Source organism: Mercenaria mercenaria, chromosome 11 (genome assembly GCF_021730395.1).
Source record: "Mercenaria mercenaria strain notata chromosome 11, MADL_Memer_1, whole genome shotgun sequence".
Lineage (NCBI taxonomy): Eukaryota > Metazoa > Mollusca > Bivalvia > Venerida > Veneridae > Mercenaria > Mercenaria mercenaria.
Genome location: NC_069371.1, coordinates 21,191,904 through 21,213,913, shown reverse-complemented (window position 1 = coordinate 21,213,913; position 22,010 = coordinate 21,191,904). Strand labels below are relative to the sequence as shown.

At 32.3% G+C, this 22,010-nt stretch overlaps 1 protein-coding gene and 1 non-coding gene across 4 annotated transcripts in view; both read left to right on the top strand.

The window, feature by feature from the left end:
- Positions 1–22,010, top strand: part of LOC123532251 (arylsulfatase J-like) — a 35,905-nt gene that overhangs the window by 476 nt on the left and 13,419 nt on the right. For 2 of the 3 annotated variants that reach the window (XR_008366296.1, XM_045313646.2), the window contains exons 2-9: positions 1,046–1,157; positions 1,509–1,560; positions 2,468–2,571; positions 7,291–7,397; positions 8,038–8,102; positions 9,350–9,451; positions 10,353–10,416; positions 10,799–10,896. Coding sequence is in view for 2 of the 3 variants with exons in the window: in XM_045313646.2 (XP_045169581.2) it covers positions 1,046–1,157; positions 1,509–1,560; positions 2,468–2,571; positions 7,291–7,397; positions 8,038–8,102; positions 9,350–9,451; positions 10,353–10,416; positions 10,799–10,896 (704 nt within the window). In the remaining variant the exon portion in view is untranslated. The other variant, XM_053518703.1, reaches the window with a different exon arrangement.
- Trnas-cga (transfer RNA serine (anticodon CGA)) lies at positions 9,920–9,997 on the top strand. Its single transcript has one exon. It is a non-coding gene; the product is annotated as a tRNA-Ser (tRNA).

Sequence of the window (22,010 nt, the reverse complement as noted above, 5' to 3'; positions counted from 1 at the left end):
ATTATATAATAAGTGAAATAACATACCAAAACAAGTTTTGCAGATCGCTGGAATGTGGAGAAAATTTGTATTTTGTCAATCCATGCATGTGATCCGGAACTCACATAACAGGGATACAACACAATCAAGAAAATATTTTCAAACAAGAAAATATTTTTATCTTTCCAGCTTGCCAATATGTAATGATTTGGCCGGATGAGAGAAAACAATTGTTATTTCGCAGGTGCCCCAGTGCGTTTTAGTTTTATTCTAAAATGATCTGAGATAGACCAAAATGACCCGTAACTGACTGAAGTGGTGACACCACTGTTGCTCCTACAGTTAATTATTTACTTTGCATTTTCAAACCAAATGTGGTAATTTAAAAAGCAAAAGGATTTTCCTTTCTCCTGTGAAAAAAATGTGCTTTATAAATATATTTCCGAAGCTCAGTAACAAATATAGCCCTAAGTGATCCGGAACTGACAAATCAACTGTACGGTTTCCATACAACATTACCACATTGATGGAATGGACGTACTAATTAAAGCTGTAAGATCAAGAAATGTTCGTCAGATGAGGCCTATAATCCTGTTTCTTTTATTGATACTATCATTTTAATGTCGTCTGTTTGTTTTTTTAATCAACATAATGTCTGATATGTAGGTACAAATATCATACATCAGATACTGTGTTTGATATGTATCAACCATTCACATGTCCACAGCATAATATTTTGGCTTTAATGGTTCCATTGTACTTAATTAAGTATGAAAAAGTATACAGTGTCTTGCTTTTTTTTTCTTCAGTTTTTGGTGAATGATGACAGGGTCCCATAGGAAAGTGAATTCGCGTCATAACGACTATCCTATCCTAGTAAAATGATTTACACTCCAGAATAAAGCACATTGCCTACATATGTACTGGCAGGTTTGGTAGGAAAATGTCAAAAATGGGAGACGTTCTTGTCAAAGATTGCATGGTAATAGCATACATTTAAGAAGGGAATGGGCCAGTAATCCGTCCCCGAAACGCTGGTGTATTGATGTATAACGGACTTTTTCAGGATGGAATGACGTCGGGTACCACAATCCATCCATGATCACACCGAACATAGATAAACTCGCGTACCAGGGAGTCATTCTCAACCATTCATATGTACAACCAGTCTGCTCACCGTGAGTATAGCACACATATGTACAACCAGTCTGCTCACCGTGAGTATATCACACATATGGCGAAAAGTTATATTTTCAAGTCGTCAAAACGTTGTACAGTGTCAGAGTGTTCTTTATAAGTATTGTTACAAAGTTCTGTAAAAGTCTGCGAATTTTGTATTTGTTTTTAATTGATGCTAGAGTGCTCTTGAATGGCCAAGCAGTACCCAACTTCGCGATAAATGCATACTTTTGTAAATTATTCAAGCAGTGAGATTGTTATCATTACATTCATTAGAGAGGCTACTTTAATAGGGCCATTTCCTATACAGTCGGCACATGTAAGTTGAATATTGTGTTCATTCTTTTCAGGTCACGCCATGCTTTCATGACAGGATATTATCCGTTCAAGGCCGGATTACAGGTATTCTTTAACGTCATATTTTTGTTAAATGATATGAAGTGACTGTCGCCTAATTGACTAATGGATAAAGATCATATGCACGCCTGGAAAATGTTTACTATGAGCAGCGATATGGTTGCTGATTAGATTAGTCGATTACGGATCTTCCGATTATTTTCTCTGGGTAAAAAATTGGTAAACCTTTATATGGTAATTTGTTGCTGCTTTAATATCATCCTCATATAGGCCTACTAAAGTTCCAAGAAATTGTGTATTGCGTAAGTTCGATCACGTCTGCCTGTGCAAAGTAAGCTAGTTTGGAATGAGTCATAGGTTATAAGTGCAAGTTTGGATCCATTCTCAGTTCATTCTCAGTTCTGTAACCTTGGATCCATAGTTTGGATCCATTCTCAGTTCTGTAAACTTGGATCCACAGTTTGGATCCATTCTCAGTTCTGTAACTTTGGGTCCATAGTTTGGATCCACTCTCAGTTCTGTAACCTCGGGTCCATAGTTTGGATCCATTCTCAGTTCTGTAACCTCGGGTCCATAGTTTGGATCCGTTCTCAGTTCTGTAACCTTCGGTCCATAGTTTGGATCCATTCTCAGTTCTGTAACCTTGGATCCATAGTTAGGATCCATTCTCAGTTCTCTAACCCTGGATTCTTTTTGTCTTTACCTCCTTCAAATTAAGCTCAGTTCAAACTTTAAAAGCTGACAGTAAAGTGTTTCAGGAACTTTCACATTTTCCATTTACTTGAACCTTTATTTGGAAGGCTTTAACAAGTATACTTTAAGGTTTATATGAGTTTGACAAAAAAGGAGAAAATCACGTTTGAAACTTTCAGCTGAGGAAAATTCACAACTTTTTTAAATAAAAGTTTTTAAATATTTCTGAATTTTATATTAGCATTGTTATCATTTTCAGCATTTGGTAATTGGCGCTGGTCAGGATGTATGCTCGCCTCTCAATATGACGTTTCTACCAAACTACCTTAAAGAGGCGGGGTATGCAACACATGCTGTTGGAAAGTAAGTGATCACGTAATTTAAGCATAAACGCCATTCGATACCCCATCAAGCCAAAGTAGAATTTTTCTGATCCCATTTCAGAAGATATCCCGACTGCCTGGATATAATTTACTGGCAAATGAATATAATTTTGGATAAAAAGTGATATTATACTAATAACATACAATCACTTAATTTTGTTGTTCATGAATTTATTCATTTAGCGAAATCAACAACCCACCGTTGTTATTTGTAAAGAGCGAGTTTTTAAACAGTGGATAAAAATAATGAAAAACACCGATTCTCTAACTCACAAAATATTTGTTGAATTATCTTCATCTGATATTGTAAACCAAAATAATTCATGGGCTTTGTCTGTAAAAAAAACTTACTAAACAACCTTGGATATGGTCATTTATGGTATGCTACTAATTTTGATATAAACTATTTACCATTGTTAAAACAAAGGTTACGAGATAAATATTTACAAGAGTGGAATGATACAATATCAAACCAACCTAAACTTGAGTATTATAGAAAATTCAAGACTGAATTAACATATGAGAAATATTTGGATGTAGTAGATAGTGTGTCTGTGAGAAAAGACATTTCTTGTCTACCTAGCGAAGAAAGTATACATTTATCCGAGCACGCGCCGGGGATCGATTAGATATTCATGTCTTTCCCTAGGGAAAAACCTTGTCTAAAATAGCGTGCACTAAGGTGACGTCACATAGTACTGGTACCATTGTGACGTCATAAACTTTATAAATAATGTCAGGAAATACCCAAACCTATTTGTCTCCACGATCTATTTTGAACATGATAGGCAAGAAAAATGATCTACAGCGCCGTAGCCACACTGAGGCAAACCGAGGCAGTTGCCTCGGTTAAATTTTGAGGGGCCAGAAAAAAAAGAGTAAAAAGAAGGCCACTGATAAAATTCAGTTATAAAAGTTCAAAAAATATATTGATATCATTACAATACATCAGAATATCATCTGCCTCATAACATCATTGAGGCAAGGTGGGGCAGAAATCCTAGCGGTCATATTGATAGCCGGATCAAGGCCAGACCGAGGGGGTCCATGCCTATACTCATCAAAGCTGCACCAAATTATTTATTACTATTATCAAATTTAAACCCAAAAACGCACCAGAAGCCAGTATTTCATACCATTATTTCAAAATTTTCGAGGGGAAGAGTCCCCTGACCGCACTTAAATGAGGGTGGAACCCATATAGTACCTCAAAAAATAGACCAAAAAATCACCAGAGGCCACCGTTTCGTATCTGTATTTCAAAAATTTCCAGGAAGAGAGCCCCCCCCCCCCCCCGACCCAACTAAAATGATGGGGAACCCCCCAATACCTTAAAATTCAGACCAAAAAATGCACCAGAGGTCACCATTTCATACCTGTATTTCATTTTTTTTCGAGGGCGAGAGCCCCCTGACCCCCTAAAATGAAGGGCTTTCCCCTACAGTGCCTCAAAATTTAGACCAAAAATGCACCATAGGCCACCATTTCATATCAGTATTTCATTTTTTTTCCAAGGGTGAGAGCCCCCTAACCCCCATAAAATGAGGTGGTTCTCATACAATTCCTCAAAACATAGACCAAAAATGCACCATTGGCCACCATTTCGTATCTGTATTCAAAATTTCCAAGGAACAGAGCCCCCTGACACCTACCCCCCATCCCCCATCCCCACTACCACCCCCAAGACCCTAAGAATGAGGAGGTTATCCCCTTCAGTACCTCAAATATAAAAAAAGCATCAGAGGCCACCATTTTATACCTGTATTTCAAAATTTTCTAGGGGGACAACCCTGATTCCTCTCACCTAACCCCTAACACGGACAGAGCCCCCTTCCGTACCTACCCACTCTCAGGCTATAAACTAATAAACTACTAGTAAACTGATAAATAGCATGTTGTTGTATGTCTTTACTGATGTGTTTCTGATTTTATTGCCTTTCAATTACAAAAATGATCGTATCCGACCATATTAGACTAGGATAAATGCACAATTATCCTTGTTACCAATCAGTGTCCGACAAATCCATTGCTCGGAGCCCGCGGGCTACCATAAATTTTCGTCGGGCTACCAAAAAAATCCTGACGTATGCCCGCCGGGCAATATATTTTTTCTTAAAATATGAAAGTAACTGTGATAAATAGGGCGAAAAGGATGATTTTTACTGTGATATAATACAGTCTGAGAGTGCTCCAGAACGCACCAGAGACGTCCTGGGGAAAACAAATTCCGGGGGGGGGGCATGTCCCTGGACCCCCTAAATTGCCTCGGTTAAAATTTGTGTCTGGCTACGGCACTGATCTAACATGTCTGCCTGTGTAAGACAGCTGTTTTCCCTACCCTCGGGACAGCATGGATAAAAAACCTCGCTAACGCTCGGTTTTCTATTCCACACTGTCCCTCGGGTAGGGAAAACCCCGTCTTACACAGGCAGGCATGTAAGATCCTTATAGTCACGTTTTAGGTTGTCATCTCATAATCTGGAAATTGAAAGTGGTAGATTTGCAGGTATTGATAGAAATGATCGAATATATAAACGATGTATTAGTAATGCACCAATCTGTGTGAAAACTTAATTGACCACGTAATGAATTTTTGCCCAGAAACAAATGTAGCACGTAGATCTACCTCTCTATGGACTCATATGATTCACTCCGGTGGAATTAATTCTTACAAATCATGGATATCGCAGACACGCGACAGTCAGTTGGATTCAGTCATTACTTTGTGCGCAGACAATGTGAGAGATGGAAAATTTAATTTTCTAAAAGTGATTTACTCATTATTCAAATGTATATTTAATGGATAGTTTGAGCTGTTATTAGGTAGTCGGAGAGACATTCTAGAATGCTTTATATCAGTTACGTTTTAAATTAAACGTATTTATTATATGTATTATTGAAAAGACTTATGTTAATATCAATCTCTTGTATAGATCTGATTTAAGTATCATATCATAAATACCTAGTATAAATTCTTATTAATATTCTAAATCAATTTCTGTGCATATCATGACTGCTCAAAATGCTGAAAGTTAAGCAACGCTTTAATAATTCGTTATCGCGAAATGTATAGCACTCAATTTAAGTGTAATGCAATTAACTGGGATATGCATCACTATTTTCTTTATATATTATCTAAATCGTATTTGATTTCAGCCATATCTATTGCTGTCTAAATACTTTCGATTTCGATTTAGACATTACTATTAATAGAACTTGTGGTGTAACTACGGTATGTACTTAACAGTGAACATAGGACTTTCCTAGTAGTTTTATTTCGATTATCTACTAGGAAAATCAAAAATGTATAACTCTGTCAGATACGATACGATAACCAATGATATCTGTACTTATTTGTGATTTAAATTTAGTGTGTATGTATGCATTAGAAAATATTCTCGTGTTATACACTGATAATTGATTTTCCTTTTAAATTATTTTTAAGGAGACTTATATTTTGTAAATAATGTTTGATATATATTATATAATTACCCGTGTTAATGATAATTGGATTTGTTCTACAGGTATATCAAAATGTCTGTCTGTAAATATTGTCGAATGTGTATGTTTGTGTGTATATATGTTCAGCTCTTCATGTATATTGAAGGAAATAAAGTATCTATCTATCTATGTTATGTAGTAAGAGTATCAAAACTATTAGAAGTTTGTCTAAATTTGTTTCCAATGCTTTGAAATTTCGGTTGGAAAAACTTGCTACTATTGCTGCGTCTTAGTGTAATACTGAATGATTTGTATCTTGATTGTATGTCTTGGCCATCTTAGTAAGATATTGTAAATGGCCAATGGCATGTTATAATGCCGATTGCCTAATAAACTTGTTGTTATTTATGCTGTATAGACTGTATAGATAGATGTATGGATGTATGCAAACATCATAAATCAAGTGATTTGAGTCAATACGACCACCCATGAACCATGACAAGGCCAGTGGGAAATCATTTGCAATGAGTTAAAGACAATTTTATTATTCAACTACACAATATTGGATAGAAAACATAGTTTAGTAAAAAAAACAACAACAAAAAAAATTTAACTGTTGAATTGTTTGACTGTACTGTCATTTACAATCTAACGGAGGTGACCTCCGTATTGGCCATCACTTTTTAAAAAAAACAGATTGCTTGAATTCCGTATTGGCTATTTTATCGCGTACTGGACCTAATTATGTCTCCCACCACACAGTGGTGTGGGAGACATGTTGATATACTCCTGTCTGTGTGTGTGTATGTGTATGTGTGTGTGTGTGTGTGTGTGTGTGTGTGTGTGTGCGCGTGTGTGTCTGTCTGTCTGTCTGTCACAAAGCTTGTCCGCACTCTAAGTCGAACATTTCTCATCCGATCTTCACCAAACTTGAACAAAATATGTTTGACCATAAGACCTCGACCAAGTCCGATAACTAGCCAAATCGGCCAAGACACTTCAGAATTATGGCCCTTGAACATAATTAGCATTGTAGACCGACACAGCATTGTAGACCGGCTACTCCAAAATGTGAATACCAAGATTTAGGCCACAATCAGTATACAAAGACAGACTTACTATTCAGATAATTAGGCAGTTGACGGAGACATGCGCTTTTGCTCAGTTATATTTCATCGGTGGTATGTTATTTACATGCATACAGTTACTCTTGACCCTGGTTATAGAATATTCTAGCATTATCAATATGGAATTTCAGATGGCATCTTGGGTTCTGTAGCTGGGAGTGTACACCTGAATATCGTGGGTTTGATTCTTTCTATGGGTACTACAACAGTAGGTCGGACTACTTTACTCATGTACAAGGTATATCTGTTATACTATATATGTATATCATAATCACAATAACGGACACTTTTAAAAGTGCAATGACATGTAATGGTTACCAGCACGACTATACCTGTATTTGCTAACGAGTGCAGCCCTAGTGATAAATTCAAAATATTTAATCTTAAAAAAAAAGTTGACGCAATAATAACGAGTATTCACTAAGTAAAATAAGGTCAAAAGCATGTGGTACATACCCACATCGTGCCATTAACCGGTTATTATACCCACTTCTGGATACTGGCGTATTTTACAGGATTCTGACCTGGTATACATATACCTGAAAACATGTTCGAATTACATGCACAGCAGGAAGTCTAAAGTCGAGAACATGATAAGAGTCGAGCACAACAATGCTGAAACTTGAAAATACGTTGATCAAAATCGAAAGGCGAAGGTGCGATGGTGAACGTCTAAACGAGCAAACCACGATGGTGAAACAGCAAAGTTATGTCTCGTTTTTATCATCGTATTGTCATTTCGACTTGCTCCATCGTGGTTTCAGCTTTTATCATGGAAGTTTTTGTGGTACGGGATTCAGAAACGGCATGTTATTGAGTGTCTCTAAAGTGGTAAAAAACTGGTAACTTTCATATATATATATATATATATATTTTAGCAAACTATCTGGACTTCCACGATGGGTATAATGTTGTTTGGGACAAGAACGGCTCATATTCAGCGGTAAGAATAGTTGTCTTGTTATTGTTTTTTTACCATCACGAAATGGCAAATGTTTTTTATAAAAAAAATAAGTGCTAGTGAAATCAATTGAAAATGTGGTAAATACGTGCCTCCTCTATTAACCGGCTCGAATTGCTTTTACTGTCACCGTTAGGTCTTTTCTGCATGCAAATCCGTTATAAATGACAATGTAGTCGATGTACTCTTTTGACGATAAGTATTTACGGACCCATTTTAGCTCGTCTGTTCCACTGGCGCCAGATCAGTAAGAAAATACCTCTGTACATGTTATACCCTACCCCTAGGTATTCTATAAGAACCATGGTCATGAACGGGAAAATATACTAACCCATTTCAATCGCGTATTTCATACCTAAAACACGCAGTTCAGTAAATGTGTACTACTGATATTAAACAAGCGATAATTTATCTTCCATCGTGCACCAGTCAAATTGTCTCAATATTCCATAATGCAGAGATGCTCCATATATTTTATGCTTTAGTCAACGTTACAGAAAAAACTTGCGTGAACTCCCCTAATGAACATCCAGTGTAGAGGTCACGGCAGTGTGCACATGTTAAGCGAAATGTAAACAAACAAAAACAGAATGCAATATATTCACAGTTTCACAGTTTTACGATAAGACTCGAAATGATGAATGAAATTCGTCTTGTATATGATTTTGAATTTGAAATCATACATTGGTATACATCTATTCTGTTTATTTAATTCATTTTGCACATTTATGCTGCATATAAACATTTTAGCGTACACGTGTAGTAAAATGACGACTGACATACATTTTCACATCAGCCAATCAGAGTGTGTCTGTAATCTATACCGGAACTTCACCAGGGAAGTTCAAGCAAGTTTTTTGTGTACCTTTGAAAAAACTGTAAACTACACGTTGTTTTTCTAAGATAAGAAGTATTGAAGAAATGTGACCGGTACACAACGGAAGATAAATTACCACTTGTTTAATATCAATAGTACACATTTACAGAACTGCGTGTTTTAGGTATGAAATACGCGATTGAAATGGGTTAGTATATTTTCCCGTTCACGACCATGGTTCTTATAGAATACCTAGGGGTAGGGTATAACATGTACAGAGGCATTTTCTTTCTGATCTTGTGCCAGTGGTCTGTTCGAGGTTGAACTTTCGCACTCGCCTGTTCTTCGGCGTCTTGCTTTAACTAAGCTCTTTCTGCAGATAACATTGTATTGTTGTATGTTTATATTTCAGGATTTGTATGCTGAAAGAGCCGAGGATATTATTGCAGGACACAATGAGAGTCAACCATTGTTCTTATATCTCCCTTACCAGAATGTACATGAACCGTTAGAGGTATAAAACATAAATTAAAAAAGAACAAAAATGTTAACATGAAGTATAACGAAGCTTAAACCTGTATGCATAGATAATGCATTTCTACAGAAAAACTTGTACATTAGAAAACTAGATGTGACCTGAAAGTAAATATGCTCTTTTTGAAAACGCGTGTTGCTGCCATAGAAACGACACACAAACATCACTTGATGTGGCCACGAAACATGGATATTTTTACTTAGTAAGCAGAGTGTTTATACTGAGGCTGGTGATATTGAATAACTTGTCAGCCAATAGTCGAAACTATTTGCTGCCCGAGGTCTCAAAGACCAAGGATTAATAGTTCTGACTATTGACCAGAAAACCTTTCTAACAACGTTTTATTATACAACAGTAGAAAACATTTGAAGTTTTTATTTCAGCCCAGCAAACATGAATTGAACTATAGACCCGCCTTAAGCACAAACTAGGCACGTAAATTTATATGGCGTCGCCTCGGTAGCCTAGTGGTAGAGCGTCCGCTTCGAGTGCGGGAGGTCGTGGGTTCGATCCCCGGCCGCGTCATACCAAAGACGTAAAAATGGTACTAGCAGCTTCCTCGCTTGGCGCTCAGCATTAAGAGGGTAATGCTAGGACTGGTCAGCCCGGTGTCAGTATAATGTGACTGGTAGGGTATCATGTCACGTGTCTACGGCGTGACATTCCAGTGAGGCAGCACTGATGTTGAATTAATTAAAGATCAATGTTAAGTTACATATAGATGAGATATTCATATATGAATGAATAAAAACTTGTTTCTGGCATCAATTCTGTTCTTTAAATCGAGTCAGATTGTAATTTGTCACTGTCACAGTATTTTATTTCTTAAGGAACCTCTTCATTCTAAGACTATATATAACGTTAATATATTTGTTTAAAGGTACCACCTCAGTATGAAGCCCTGTACCCAAATATTGAAACTCCAGGTAGAAGAACATATTGTGGTATGTAAGATTTCTTTTACTAAATGTTATAAGTTGATAATGATGCTGAATTCAAATGACTTTTAACCGACGCCGCTCAAAAACGTAACATATCCAGGGAGTGTTTCTGTTTTAGGTGCCATAATAATCATAGGATAGCTTTGAGATTGTTGTCACGAATGTTCTTATGTCTGATGCCGTGATTGGGAGACAGAACGACAGTATCAGCTTCTAACGCTACAAAATACGTCCTCATTGAAGATCCTGTATTTCCAGTTTATACTACATGTTGCCAAACATCTTGGTATCTCAGTGATAACATTTTTGCTTTTATAATCAGAAATAATTCCTGTTAGTATAAAAGTAAGATGTTTGTATTTACTGAATATTTGCTTATGTACAGGGATGGTCACAGCTTTAGACGCTGCTATTGGACGTGTTGTTGAGGCGTTGAAAGAGAAAGGACTTTATCACGACACCATCTTCTTCTTTACTCCAGATGTAAGTATAACCTTAAATAACTGTGAAGGATTACTGCTGGGGCAGCAGCGATGTAGCAGCAAATGATCAGGGGTTGCACTGGTTAAACCAGTATATGAACGGGTGGACGGATAGCTCAGTGGTTTGCACACTGGCCTTCCAATCCCGAAGTCGGGGGTTCGATCCCAGGCAGCTACTCTGGGAATTTTCAGAAACGTTTTCAGTGTTTCCCACCCAACTAGAGGTGTACTGGTCAGGAACCCAGGCAATCCTTGCGTGTATCAGTGCTATACACTGGGCACGTTAAAGAACCAGGCTGTCTATTCGCAACGAGCTAGGCTAAGTTAGCCGGACAAGCCTGTATCTGATTTCTCTGTCGTGGGGGCTTTGTCTCACTCTGTCCCTCTGGTCAGATCGCTCTGTGTCTGTACTAGTAGAGGATGAATTATGCGCCCTGTGTGGTTGCATTTGAACTATGTAAAGCGCCTTTGAACGTGAAATTGATCATGAAAAGGGCGCTATATAAAACTGGTATAATGATAATAATAATAATACTAATAATAATAACAATAATAATATGAACACGCCTTTGAACCATTATAATCATTAGTGTTGGTGCCTTTTTCAAGTGAAAGGGTTCGCGATATACATTCAAAAAGATTAATTAAAAATTCCTTTCATATTCAAAATTAAACGTTATTTAGTTTAATAGGTCTTACCTAATTAAAAAAAATTCATTGGTGTGTCCAGGGTGATTTCCAGACCAGTAATTATTTCAGCAGAATTTATTAGGTATGGAAGTAGTATTAGAATTACCGAAGCGAAGTCAATCTGACCCCCCTGACCTTTTGACCCTCGGTCCGAACTGACCAATGCCGGACAATTTAAAAAATAAGAAAAAAACAGGTTTTCAGGTTGCTTTAACTTGACAAAACCTTACCAATTAACAAAAATGAGAACAAAATCTAAAAATATTAAAAATAATTAACTATAAAATGTACCTCCTGTAATATTACTTCCGAATTTCTTATTTATATACTAACTATTATACCGCAGTTAAACAGACGATTTATTGTCGCATTCCTTTTATCAGCTGTTATTTGCAATAATCAATAAAGCGGCACCGGTGCATTAAACCAATATTTGTTTAAAGTTGTTGATATTGATAAACTTGAAAATGACACCGGTGTTGATAAATAGTTTTTGTTGAAACAGTTTATTGAGAATTACGCTGTTATCCGTCTGCACTTAATGACCTTAGTATAGAACGTTTCGCAGACGACATATGTGTCAGTTTTTGTTGAAAAAACAGTTTATTGAGAATTACGCTGTAATTCATAAAATTTTTTAAAACCATTAAACGTATAGATTATAACTTTGTAATTTGGTGACACACGGTGTGTTTACAATCAATATTATAAGTTAAACAGACGATTTATTGCATTCCTTTTAAGATAAACATATATCGAGGAGTTGTTATACAACATATTTGATCTTATTTTCAATTAGTAAGTATATTTATTAGGGTACACATAGTATTAAACCTTTAATCCAAAAGGCTGTTTCTATCATAGGATAAGGTTCATCTGATATGTAGAATTTGATGTAACTGCCATCAAAAGCATAAATGTTAATTCTGTAAATGTTGAATCGTCATAGGGTGAATATCAAACATTGTTCCTTGTTTTAGATAAATTTTAATTTTTTTCTTATACATAGATATTAACTTATCAGTATCAAAGTCCTCAGCTGCCTCAGCTGTTATATTTACATTATAAAAATATACCAAAAAGTAAAACCATCATCCTGAGGCCTATTATTTCGCCACCTAAATATAAAATGTGATATTGGGCTTTTAGTCGTGTTTATACGGTTCACCGGGGAGCTTGCACCCTTTAATAAAATCTTAATATCTATTATATAAGTTCCGGTTTTTCCAACTATAAACACACCACTCAAAAGCATATCTAGTACATCTATTTTATATTGTTGGTTTATGCTTATAAAATTTTTATAATCTAAGATAATTCCAGGTCTTATTTCAAATATATTTAAATAGTTCAGATCGGCCATATTTTTATATGTTGAATGTATCCAGACACCACGACGGTCAAAATACTTTTTCATTTGTATGTAATCAAAAGTATGATTATAATAGTATTCAAAGAGAAACGCTTCATGTCTCACTTCCTCTACCCTTTTTTCTATTTTCCTGTCTTTCTTTTTAAGTTTAAGAATTATTTCAGCTAAATCATCAACTCGTTTTGTTGTGGCAACTCAGAAGCAGATAAATTGTCAACAACGCCTTTTGTTCTAGCTAATTGTGTTTCTTGTTTTAAGAAAAACATTTTTTACTTTTGTAATTTCTTGGGTATTAGTGGTATTTCTCCGACATTAGCGTGTTATTGCTTTAGTATTGGCAGTAATTACTTGGGTATTAGCAGTGATTGATTCTCCTTGTTTAGCTGATATTTCAACTACAGAGTCCAAATCATTTGTTATTTTTTTTAATTTTATCATTAATTTTATCATTAATTATCTTAATTGCTTTCTCTTGTTTAACTGATTTTTTCAACTACAGAGTCCAGATCATTTATTATTTTTTAATTTTATCATTAAATTCATTAATATCTTCTTGTAATTTTTTTGTAATATTACTTAATTCTGCATATTTTAAATTGTGACGGTTGTCAACAATACTAATCCATTTCGAATTTGTTTTTTTAAAGTCATCTATTTTAGAATTAATTTCTTTTTTAAAGTCATCTAATGCTGTATCATGATCATCACCTCTTTGTGAAGCTGCCTTTTCCAATTCAGCTTTATATTCTGCAAATTATTTGAAAATGTATCGAGTAAATCTTGATTCCCTTTTGCCATTTCAGTATTTAGTTTATTTATTTCTGTTTTGATTTCTAACTGATACATATTTGTAACTTTTTCTCAGCTTCAATAATCTTATCTTTTAGCTCTTCATGTTTAATCATACTATCTTTTAATTCTTGAACTTGAGTGAATAAAATGTTTAAATTAAACTCGAAATACTTCTTTTATGTTGTCATCTGTCAAATCAGATTTCTCTTCAAGTTCTTTAATAGAATCAGTCATAGCTTTCATTTCTTCTTCAATTTTACCTGTAATTGATTAAATTAATAATGAATTCTTTTTAAAATCTTTTGTTAATTCTTCAATATCTTTACTTCTACTTCTAGTGTTTGTTTTATACTTTGATGTCTTCAGTTTATAGTCATCTATTACACTTTGAATTTTTTTATACACAAACCGTCTTGGAACTGCATCGTTGGGTTTATCTGGATTTCCTAGGTTGATTATTTCATTACCTCCCATATCTAATGCTCTATTCATTGTGTTATCAAGTTCCTTATTTCTGTGAAGATATGATTCCGTTTCCTTTTTAAGCTTTTTGAATTGCTTTTTTAGTAGCATAATCACTTAAATCAATATCAAATTAACTTTACTTATACTGTCAGGTTGATTAATTTGTTTTACATCATTAAAAACTCCCATTATATAATTATTATATATTACCAGTAAGTTTTTTCTTAAAAACTTCCTTGGTTTGTCAATATATAAGAAATCATATTTTGATTTGTTGCATTAGCAAAAGTATCACGATCTATATTTTGTTCATCACAAATCCTATTATTTTCCATTTTACCTGGACTTTCAAATAAAATATAATGTGAACAGTTAATCCGAATATCCTTTGGTGTTTTATAGTAAGACTGACTTAAATAAATAACACAACAGTTTTGTGACGTCCTTGAATAAAGTATTTTGTTATTTCATTTTGAACTTTTTTATCTTCACATACAAAATCATCAAATATTACTACTTTTTGTTTTTCTGATTCAAGATTCTCACAAGGTTCAATTTGGTCGGGATCAGCTGAAAATTCAAGTATTTCATTTGGATCTACTTTAATTTTTTTTGCAATTTCATTTAAGTGATTTATTAAATCTTGATATTTAGATTGTTCTAGGTTTTTAGCATACAAGTATAATTTATCATAATATATAAGAGGTTCTCGAAGTATATGCATTAATGTATTTGTTTTTCCAGATCCTGACGATCCACATATTAACATTCTAAAACATGAATCTGGCATAAAAGGATAAAATTGTTTAAAGTTATTGGATTTATCATTTTTTGTATCATAATTTGGAATTTTCATTTATATAATATTACATTATTTTACATTATTTTACAATATCTTACATTATCTTACATTATTTTACATTATTTTACATTATTATATAAATGCAATCAAAACTTAATGAAATGATAATAAGAAAAAAATTAGTCGGGCAAAAGATGAGAGATCTTAGAGAAGAAATAATGAGAGAAAAAATAAGAAAAGCTACAAATCGGGAAATGTATACTGAAATTTATAAACCAATTACTGAAAAAATAGAAAGTCAAAAAGAACAATTATCAAGTCAGTTAAAAGCATACCTGAGAATAAAACAACAATTAGCGTTACTAGGTGATGAAATGAAAGACATACAAACATACCAGGGTGTACCACAGCTATTCCAAGAACCGTCAATTACATGGTCTCCTGAAGATGTGGCGAGGGAATATAAAAAATACAGGGAAATAAACAAAGAACCTACTGAAAAAGAAATTAAAAAAGTACTGAAAGATTATGAAAGAGAACAAGCTTTAAAATCGGCTTCACCAATAGATTGGGGAGATGAATCTGTTGGACAGGTTTCTCAAGATGAATTTAAAAGATTAGAAGATTATGGAAGAAAAAAGATGGGAATAACTGAAACAACTGATGATACAACTAAAGATACAATTGAAAAATCAGAAGAATTGGGAGCAAGACCAAAAGAATTTATAGTTAATTTTAATAAAAATATTGATTTAGATCTTTTAGATGAAAAACAATATTATACACCGCAAGAAGTGTTTAAATATTTTCACAGCAAATCTGAAAATCCTGATAAAAAAATGACTAGAGAAGAAGTAGAGGGTATCATAGAACATGTATCGGATGAAATAAAAAAATTGGGTAATGAATCTGGTGCAATATCCAGAATGAAAAATCCCACAGATCTTGATTTAAAGCAACAGAAAGCAATTATAGCCAAGAAGGAAAATTATAAAGAATATAGAAAAACGATCAATTATATTCTTAACACAGGTGAATATACAGGAAAAGGAATAAAACATCATAACCCATATAAAGTTTCACCAAATGGACAATATGGTAATTTAATTATTAACTTAAATAAACTTTATGGTCAAAACAAATTAATTGCTAAGGATAGAATAACTGGAAAAGAAGTAATTAACACTAAAGTAGATGATGATTTAATTGATTTGATTAATAAAAGATATAACAATAATAAAAAACATTCAAATCATTCAATAAAAATATTCAAAGAATTAACAGAAAAGTCAGGATTACCTATCAATAAAAGATCTATGAAATTTAAAAAAGTAATTAGGGGACAAGGTTATGACGTTTGTCCATGTAATCCAAAAGAATTGGTTAATGACTTAGAGTTAATTTGTGGTTCAATTAATGCTGGAAATAATAATGAAGAACTAAAAATGAAGGTATTAGAATAATTGATGAACATTAAAAATGAATTCTCTTTTACCAGAACAAACATGAAATGTTATATAAAAATTATTTTTCTTGAATTTAAACTTTAATTAAAGTTTTTAATTATATATAAATGGAACAAAAAATAGTATTAAGTTCTGAAACAGTTAAAGATAATAACAAAATACTCCGAGTGATTTTACAATCAGATTTAGTCGTTCTTTAATTTTAGATAAAAATAAAACTTACGTTGTTGGTTTGGATAGTATTAACACTATGACCTACTCTTGGCATAATATTAGTGATGAATATGACAATAAAAGAATTCGTTATCATAATGGTAGGATTGGAAAGATATTATATTTACAAATGGTTCTTACAGTTACACAGATATTAATAATTATATTAGGAAACATTAATAAATAATGGTGATTATGAATTGATAAATCAGAAATTGCTCCAATAAGTTTGGAATTTGATTTAAGTAGTTTTAAGATTTTGATTTCAATTACAGATAATTTTAAGTTGGATTTGGAAATATCAAATTTTCATACATTGCTTGGATTTGAGAAAAAAAAATTAGACAAAAATGAATGGGGAACTAAAACACCAAATATAACTAACTCTGTGGATACAATTTACATTCATTGTGATCTTATTGATTATATTCACTTGTTGATGGTAATTTCAGTGATATTATTTATGCTTTAAGTACTGCAGATTTAACAAGAGCTTATCCATTTACAAAAGAACCACAAGAGTGTGGATATTCTGAAATTAATAAATATATTATAAATTTAATTAGAATATATATTACAGATGTATTTGGTAGAATAATTAATTTTAATGAGGCTGAAACAAGTTTTACACTAATTTTAAAAGAAATTAATTAAAACTAAAGTTTTAAAACTTTAATTAAAATTTAGTTTTATATAATGTACAAGAAAGTTTATGACAAAAATAAAGGAATATTTATTTATGTTGATGCTCACACAGGAAAAGAAATCATACACGGGACAGGAATCTTTGACACTTTAACGAAATTGCTTTCAAGTTCAGCCGCATCTTCAATTAGCACAGCTGGAAAAAAAGCTTTGGAAACAGCAGGAAAAGCAGCACTTGAAAGTGGAACAAAAAAGGTTGGAACAGAAGTTGGAAATTTAGCTGCAGCTAAATTGTTGAAAAATTTAAAAGAAACCTGCTCCAGCAGTTGGTAATTTAATTGCAAGGAATTACAAGAAAAGAATAACAGTAAAAATAATAATAAAATAATATAAAAATAATTTATAATGAGGAGGATATTCATATGAGAATAAATAGAATATTGTCAGGATCTGGGACTTTAGCTCGTGCTGGAACTTCAGCTCAACAAAAACGTATTAACAGATTAATTTATAAAAACTAAAGTTTTAACTTTAATAAAAAATAAAATAAAAACTAAAATAAAAACTAAAATAAAAACTAGAATAAAAAAATAAAATAATATATAATATATACATGTTTAGAACAAAAGAATATTGTGAAAGATATGAATTAACTCCTATTCAATTAGATACAGCATTAATATCTGTCCTGGGAAATAATGTTAAACAACAAAAAAACGGATATCACTTTACAATTAATGATAGAAGTTCATATTTTGATTGGTTTAATGGTTATTTTGAAGTAAGTTTTAAAGTAAATAAACTTGCTAATGGTGCTGAGTATGATGGAGCTCAAATTGCTCTAATTAATAATGCAGCTTCATTAATTGATCAGTTAGTGGTTAAACAAAATGGAAAAATTGTTTATGATTGTAATAATTTATACAAAGTAATAAATGTAAAGAGTTTGATTGAACTATCTGAAGATTATGCAAAATCAACTGGAACAAATGAATTTATTTATTTAGATACTACTGCTACTGCTGCTGCTGATGATAATTCGGGGTTTGCTATTAGAAAGGATTTAATCAAGAAAAATAATGAGGTAAATGCTAAAATTCCATTAATATTATTCTTTTTTTCAGGGTTTAGAAACTAATATTTTACCTCCAAGTCAAATTCAAAATAACACTGCAGCTGGACAGATGATGATGAATTAAATTTTTAGAGCTAATGCTGCTGATCCAGGTAGAGTAATTGTAACAAAATTAATTCTATGGGTTCCACGTTTGGTTTTTAATGAATTTGGACTTAATCTAATTTCTGAAAGATTTACAAAAGCAAGATGGTCATACCTTGGGGAAATGATGACGCAATCAACTGATACACAACAGATTAATACAACTTTTAGAATAACGGCTGGTGTAACAAAACCACAACATGTATTTGTTTATTTACAACGACCTGATAAAAGTAATAATCAAGAAATGAATCCACATTTATTAGATACATTTAAACTTAATGCAGCAGATGATGATTATAATTCTATTTTGAGTTCTTGTCGTCTCGAAGTTGGTAATGGTGTTTTTTATCCAGAAACAGAATATACAAGTATATCAAGAATATATGATGATGTAATTAATTATTATTATAAACAAAATAATAAGACTACTGGAAGTCTGCTAAATAGATCAAACTTTAATAGTTTTGTATGGATTTGTTCATTTTAACTTGGAATATAAAAAGGAAGTAATTACAGATGACCTAAGCAGATTACATTAACAATTAAGTTAACTGCACTTCCGCTGCAAAATTATCGTATTTACGCAATTGTATTATATGAGGAAACAGTTGAAATAAATACTATTGGAAATGAACTTGTTATGTTTAAATAAAATAAATATAATGTTAAAATAATATAAAGTATATAATGTCATCAAATTATATTGAATATAAAATTAACCTTACAGATGGACAAAAGAAAATTTAGCCGAGCCTACAACAACAAAATTCCACATACTTTTAGATTAAAACATGAACAATTACGTGGAAACTTCCCTTTATTATTAACAAAAACACAAATTAATCAAATTAAAAAAGCTGTTGCAAATAAGAAGGGATTAGAAATTACAATTTCGAAAAAACAAATGTCCAGTCAAGGTCAAAATGGTGGATTTTTAGGAGCTTTGGCTGGTTTGTTAGGAAAAACAATTCTTCCAATGGCAGCAAAAATAGCTCCAAAAATATTAGCCCCTTTAGGCATTGGAGCCCTTTCTGGACTAGCCAGTACTGGTGTTGGTAAAATACTTGGAAATGGTATGATTTCAGTAGCTAATGATAAGAGAAATATGATATCACCATATCTTACACCTAATCAAAGAAAGCAACTAGTAGGATCTGGAGTGATTAAATTAACACAAAAACAAAAACAAGACGGTGGCTTTTTAGGTATGTTGGCTGCTAGTCTAGGAATACCTTTGATTACATCTTTGTTAAGTGGAAAAGGACTACAGATTGATTCACAACGAAGACCTTACAGACGAATTCCTATAGTAAAAAAAAAAATAAAATTTATAAACAAAACCAATATCTAACTTTGAAATAGAACAATGGGTAAAACAATTAAAAATTAAAACTTTAGGGGTGTATTTAGTAGAAATAATTTACTAAAATTAAAAGAAAAGGACGAGTGTGGAATTATAAATTTGGACGACTCTGTTGGTCCTGGAACACATTGGGTTTGTTATTTAAATAATATGTACTTTGATCCATTTGGACTTCCTCCACAAAAGAAGTAATTAAGTATATACCAAATGTAAAATACAACAATGTTCAATATCAAGACAAAACAAGTATGCTTTGTGGTATTATTGTTTATTTTTCATTAAAATGTTACAAGATAAAGTACATTGTATGATTTATTGTATAAAATACTAAAAATTAATAATCAAAGAGTAAATGAACAAACTATTATAAATTATTTTAATAAAAAAGGACATTTATTTAACTGAAATTTAACTGGAATAATTAATATAATGGGAATATTCAATAATATAAATGAAAAAGTAAATAAAATAGAAAAACAAATAGAAAGGCAATTAATAAGAAAACCTCCATTGTTTTTAACAAGTTATACCCAAGATACCGATGGAAAACTGTAAATGCTAGTCCTGGTTTAGTTCAAAAAGGTAATAATGTAAGAATTAATTTTAATTGCATTTTAATTATTCTTGTTGGTGCAATTAAATTAGATAAAGGAGAAGCTAAATTACAACTAAAAAATAAAGAAAATGTAATTCTTCAAAGTTACGATGTAAAAAATAACAGAAAAAATGAATCTATTTCTATTAATTATGCTAATAAATTTAAAATAAATGATGTTATTTATATTAATTCTTTAAACGTTAAAAATATTCAGTTAACAATTTATGGTTCTATAATTTATAAAAAACTTTAATAAAAACTTTAATAAAAACTTTAATTAATTTAAGAATAGCTAATGTATCAATACCATTATCAAGAATATATCTTTTATCATCATAACATGATAAAGATGTTTTATTTATAACATAACTGGAAAGATTGTGTTTATCAGAACGAATAACTTTAAAGGTGTGATTACTTTGGGTTGAATTAAACAAAGTGTCTTTGTAATTTTTATGAACTATTGTTTTCTTAACAACAAGTTTTTTAATTCCTTTACATTTTTTAATATTAACTTCGTTTTCTAATAAATAAGAATACATTTTACTTCTTAATCCGACAAATTCAACAATTACTACACCGGCAGCTTCATCTTTAAATTTTCCAATTACTTTTTTATTATTATCAAAATAAAATTTTGAGTTGTTATCGTAATCACTATTATCAAATAAATCTTTGTCCTTATAAAAATCCTCATATGCATCTTTGGTTTTAATTTCATAACATAATGAATCAGTGTCAGTAAACAATAATTTACAATTACCCTTGTACTTTTCCTTAATATAATTATAATGAAAATCATGAATTAAATATTTTGATAAATCTAGAATGCACATTCCAACATAACAAGGTCTGTTTAATAACAAACTTTCTTTTATTCTATGAAGCCCGCCCGCTTAGCTCAGTAAGTAGAGCGTCGGTCTACGGATCGCGGGGTCGTGAGTTCGATCCTCGGGCGGGGCGTATGTTCTCCGTGACTATTTGATAAACGACATTGTGTCTGAAATCATTAGTCCTCCACCTCTGATTCATGTGGGGAAGTTGGCAGTTACTTGCGGAGAACAGGTTTGTACTGGTACAGAATCCAGGAACACTGGTTAGATTAACTGCCCGCCGTTACATGACTGAAATACTGTTGAAAAACGGCGTTAAACCCAAAACAAACAAACAAATTTATTCTATGAATACCAAAAAGGTTAGAGTTAAACATCGTTGAACTAACAAATGAAGGTTTGGCTATGTATTTTAATAAAATATTTTCATCATGAGTTAATTTAATATTAACCCTCTTACGTAAATTCTCCATCGTCTTACCGAATACAGAGTTGTTCATTAACTTAAAAAAGTCCTTTTCAAATGAATTTTTTGCTTTAGATCTTTTTTGAGTATTAAAATCAATATACTTTTTTAACCAAGGAGATGAATCAAAAGTTAATATTTTATGTATTTTTGTTACTTTTAACCCTAATTGTGTATATAGTTCAAGA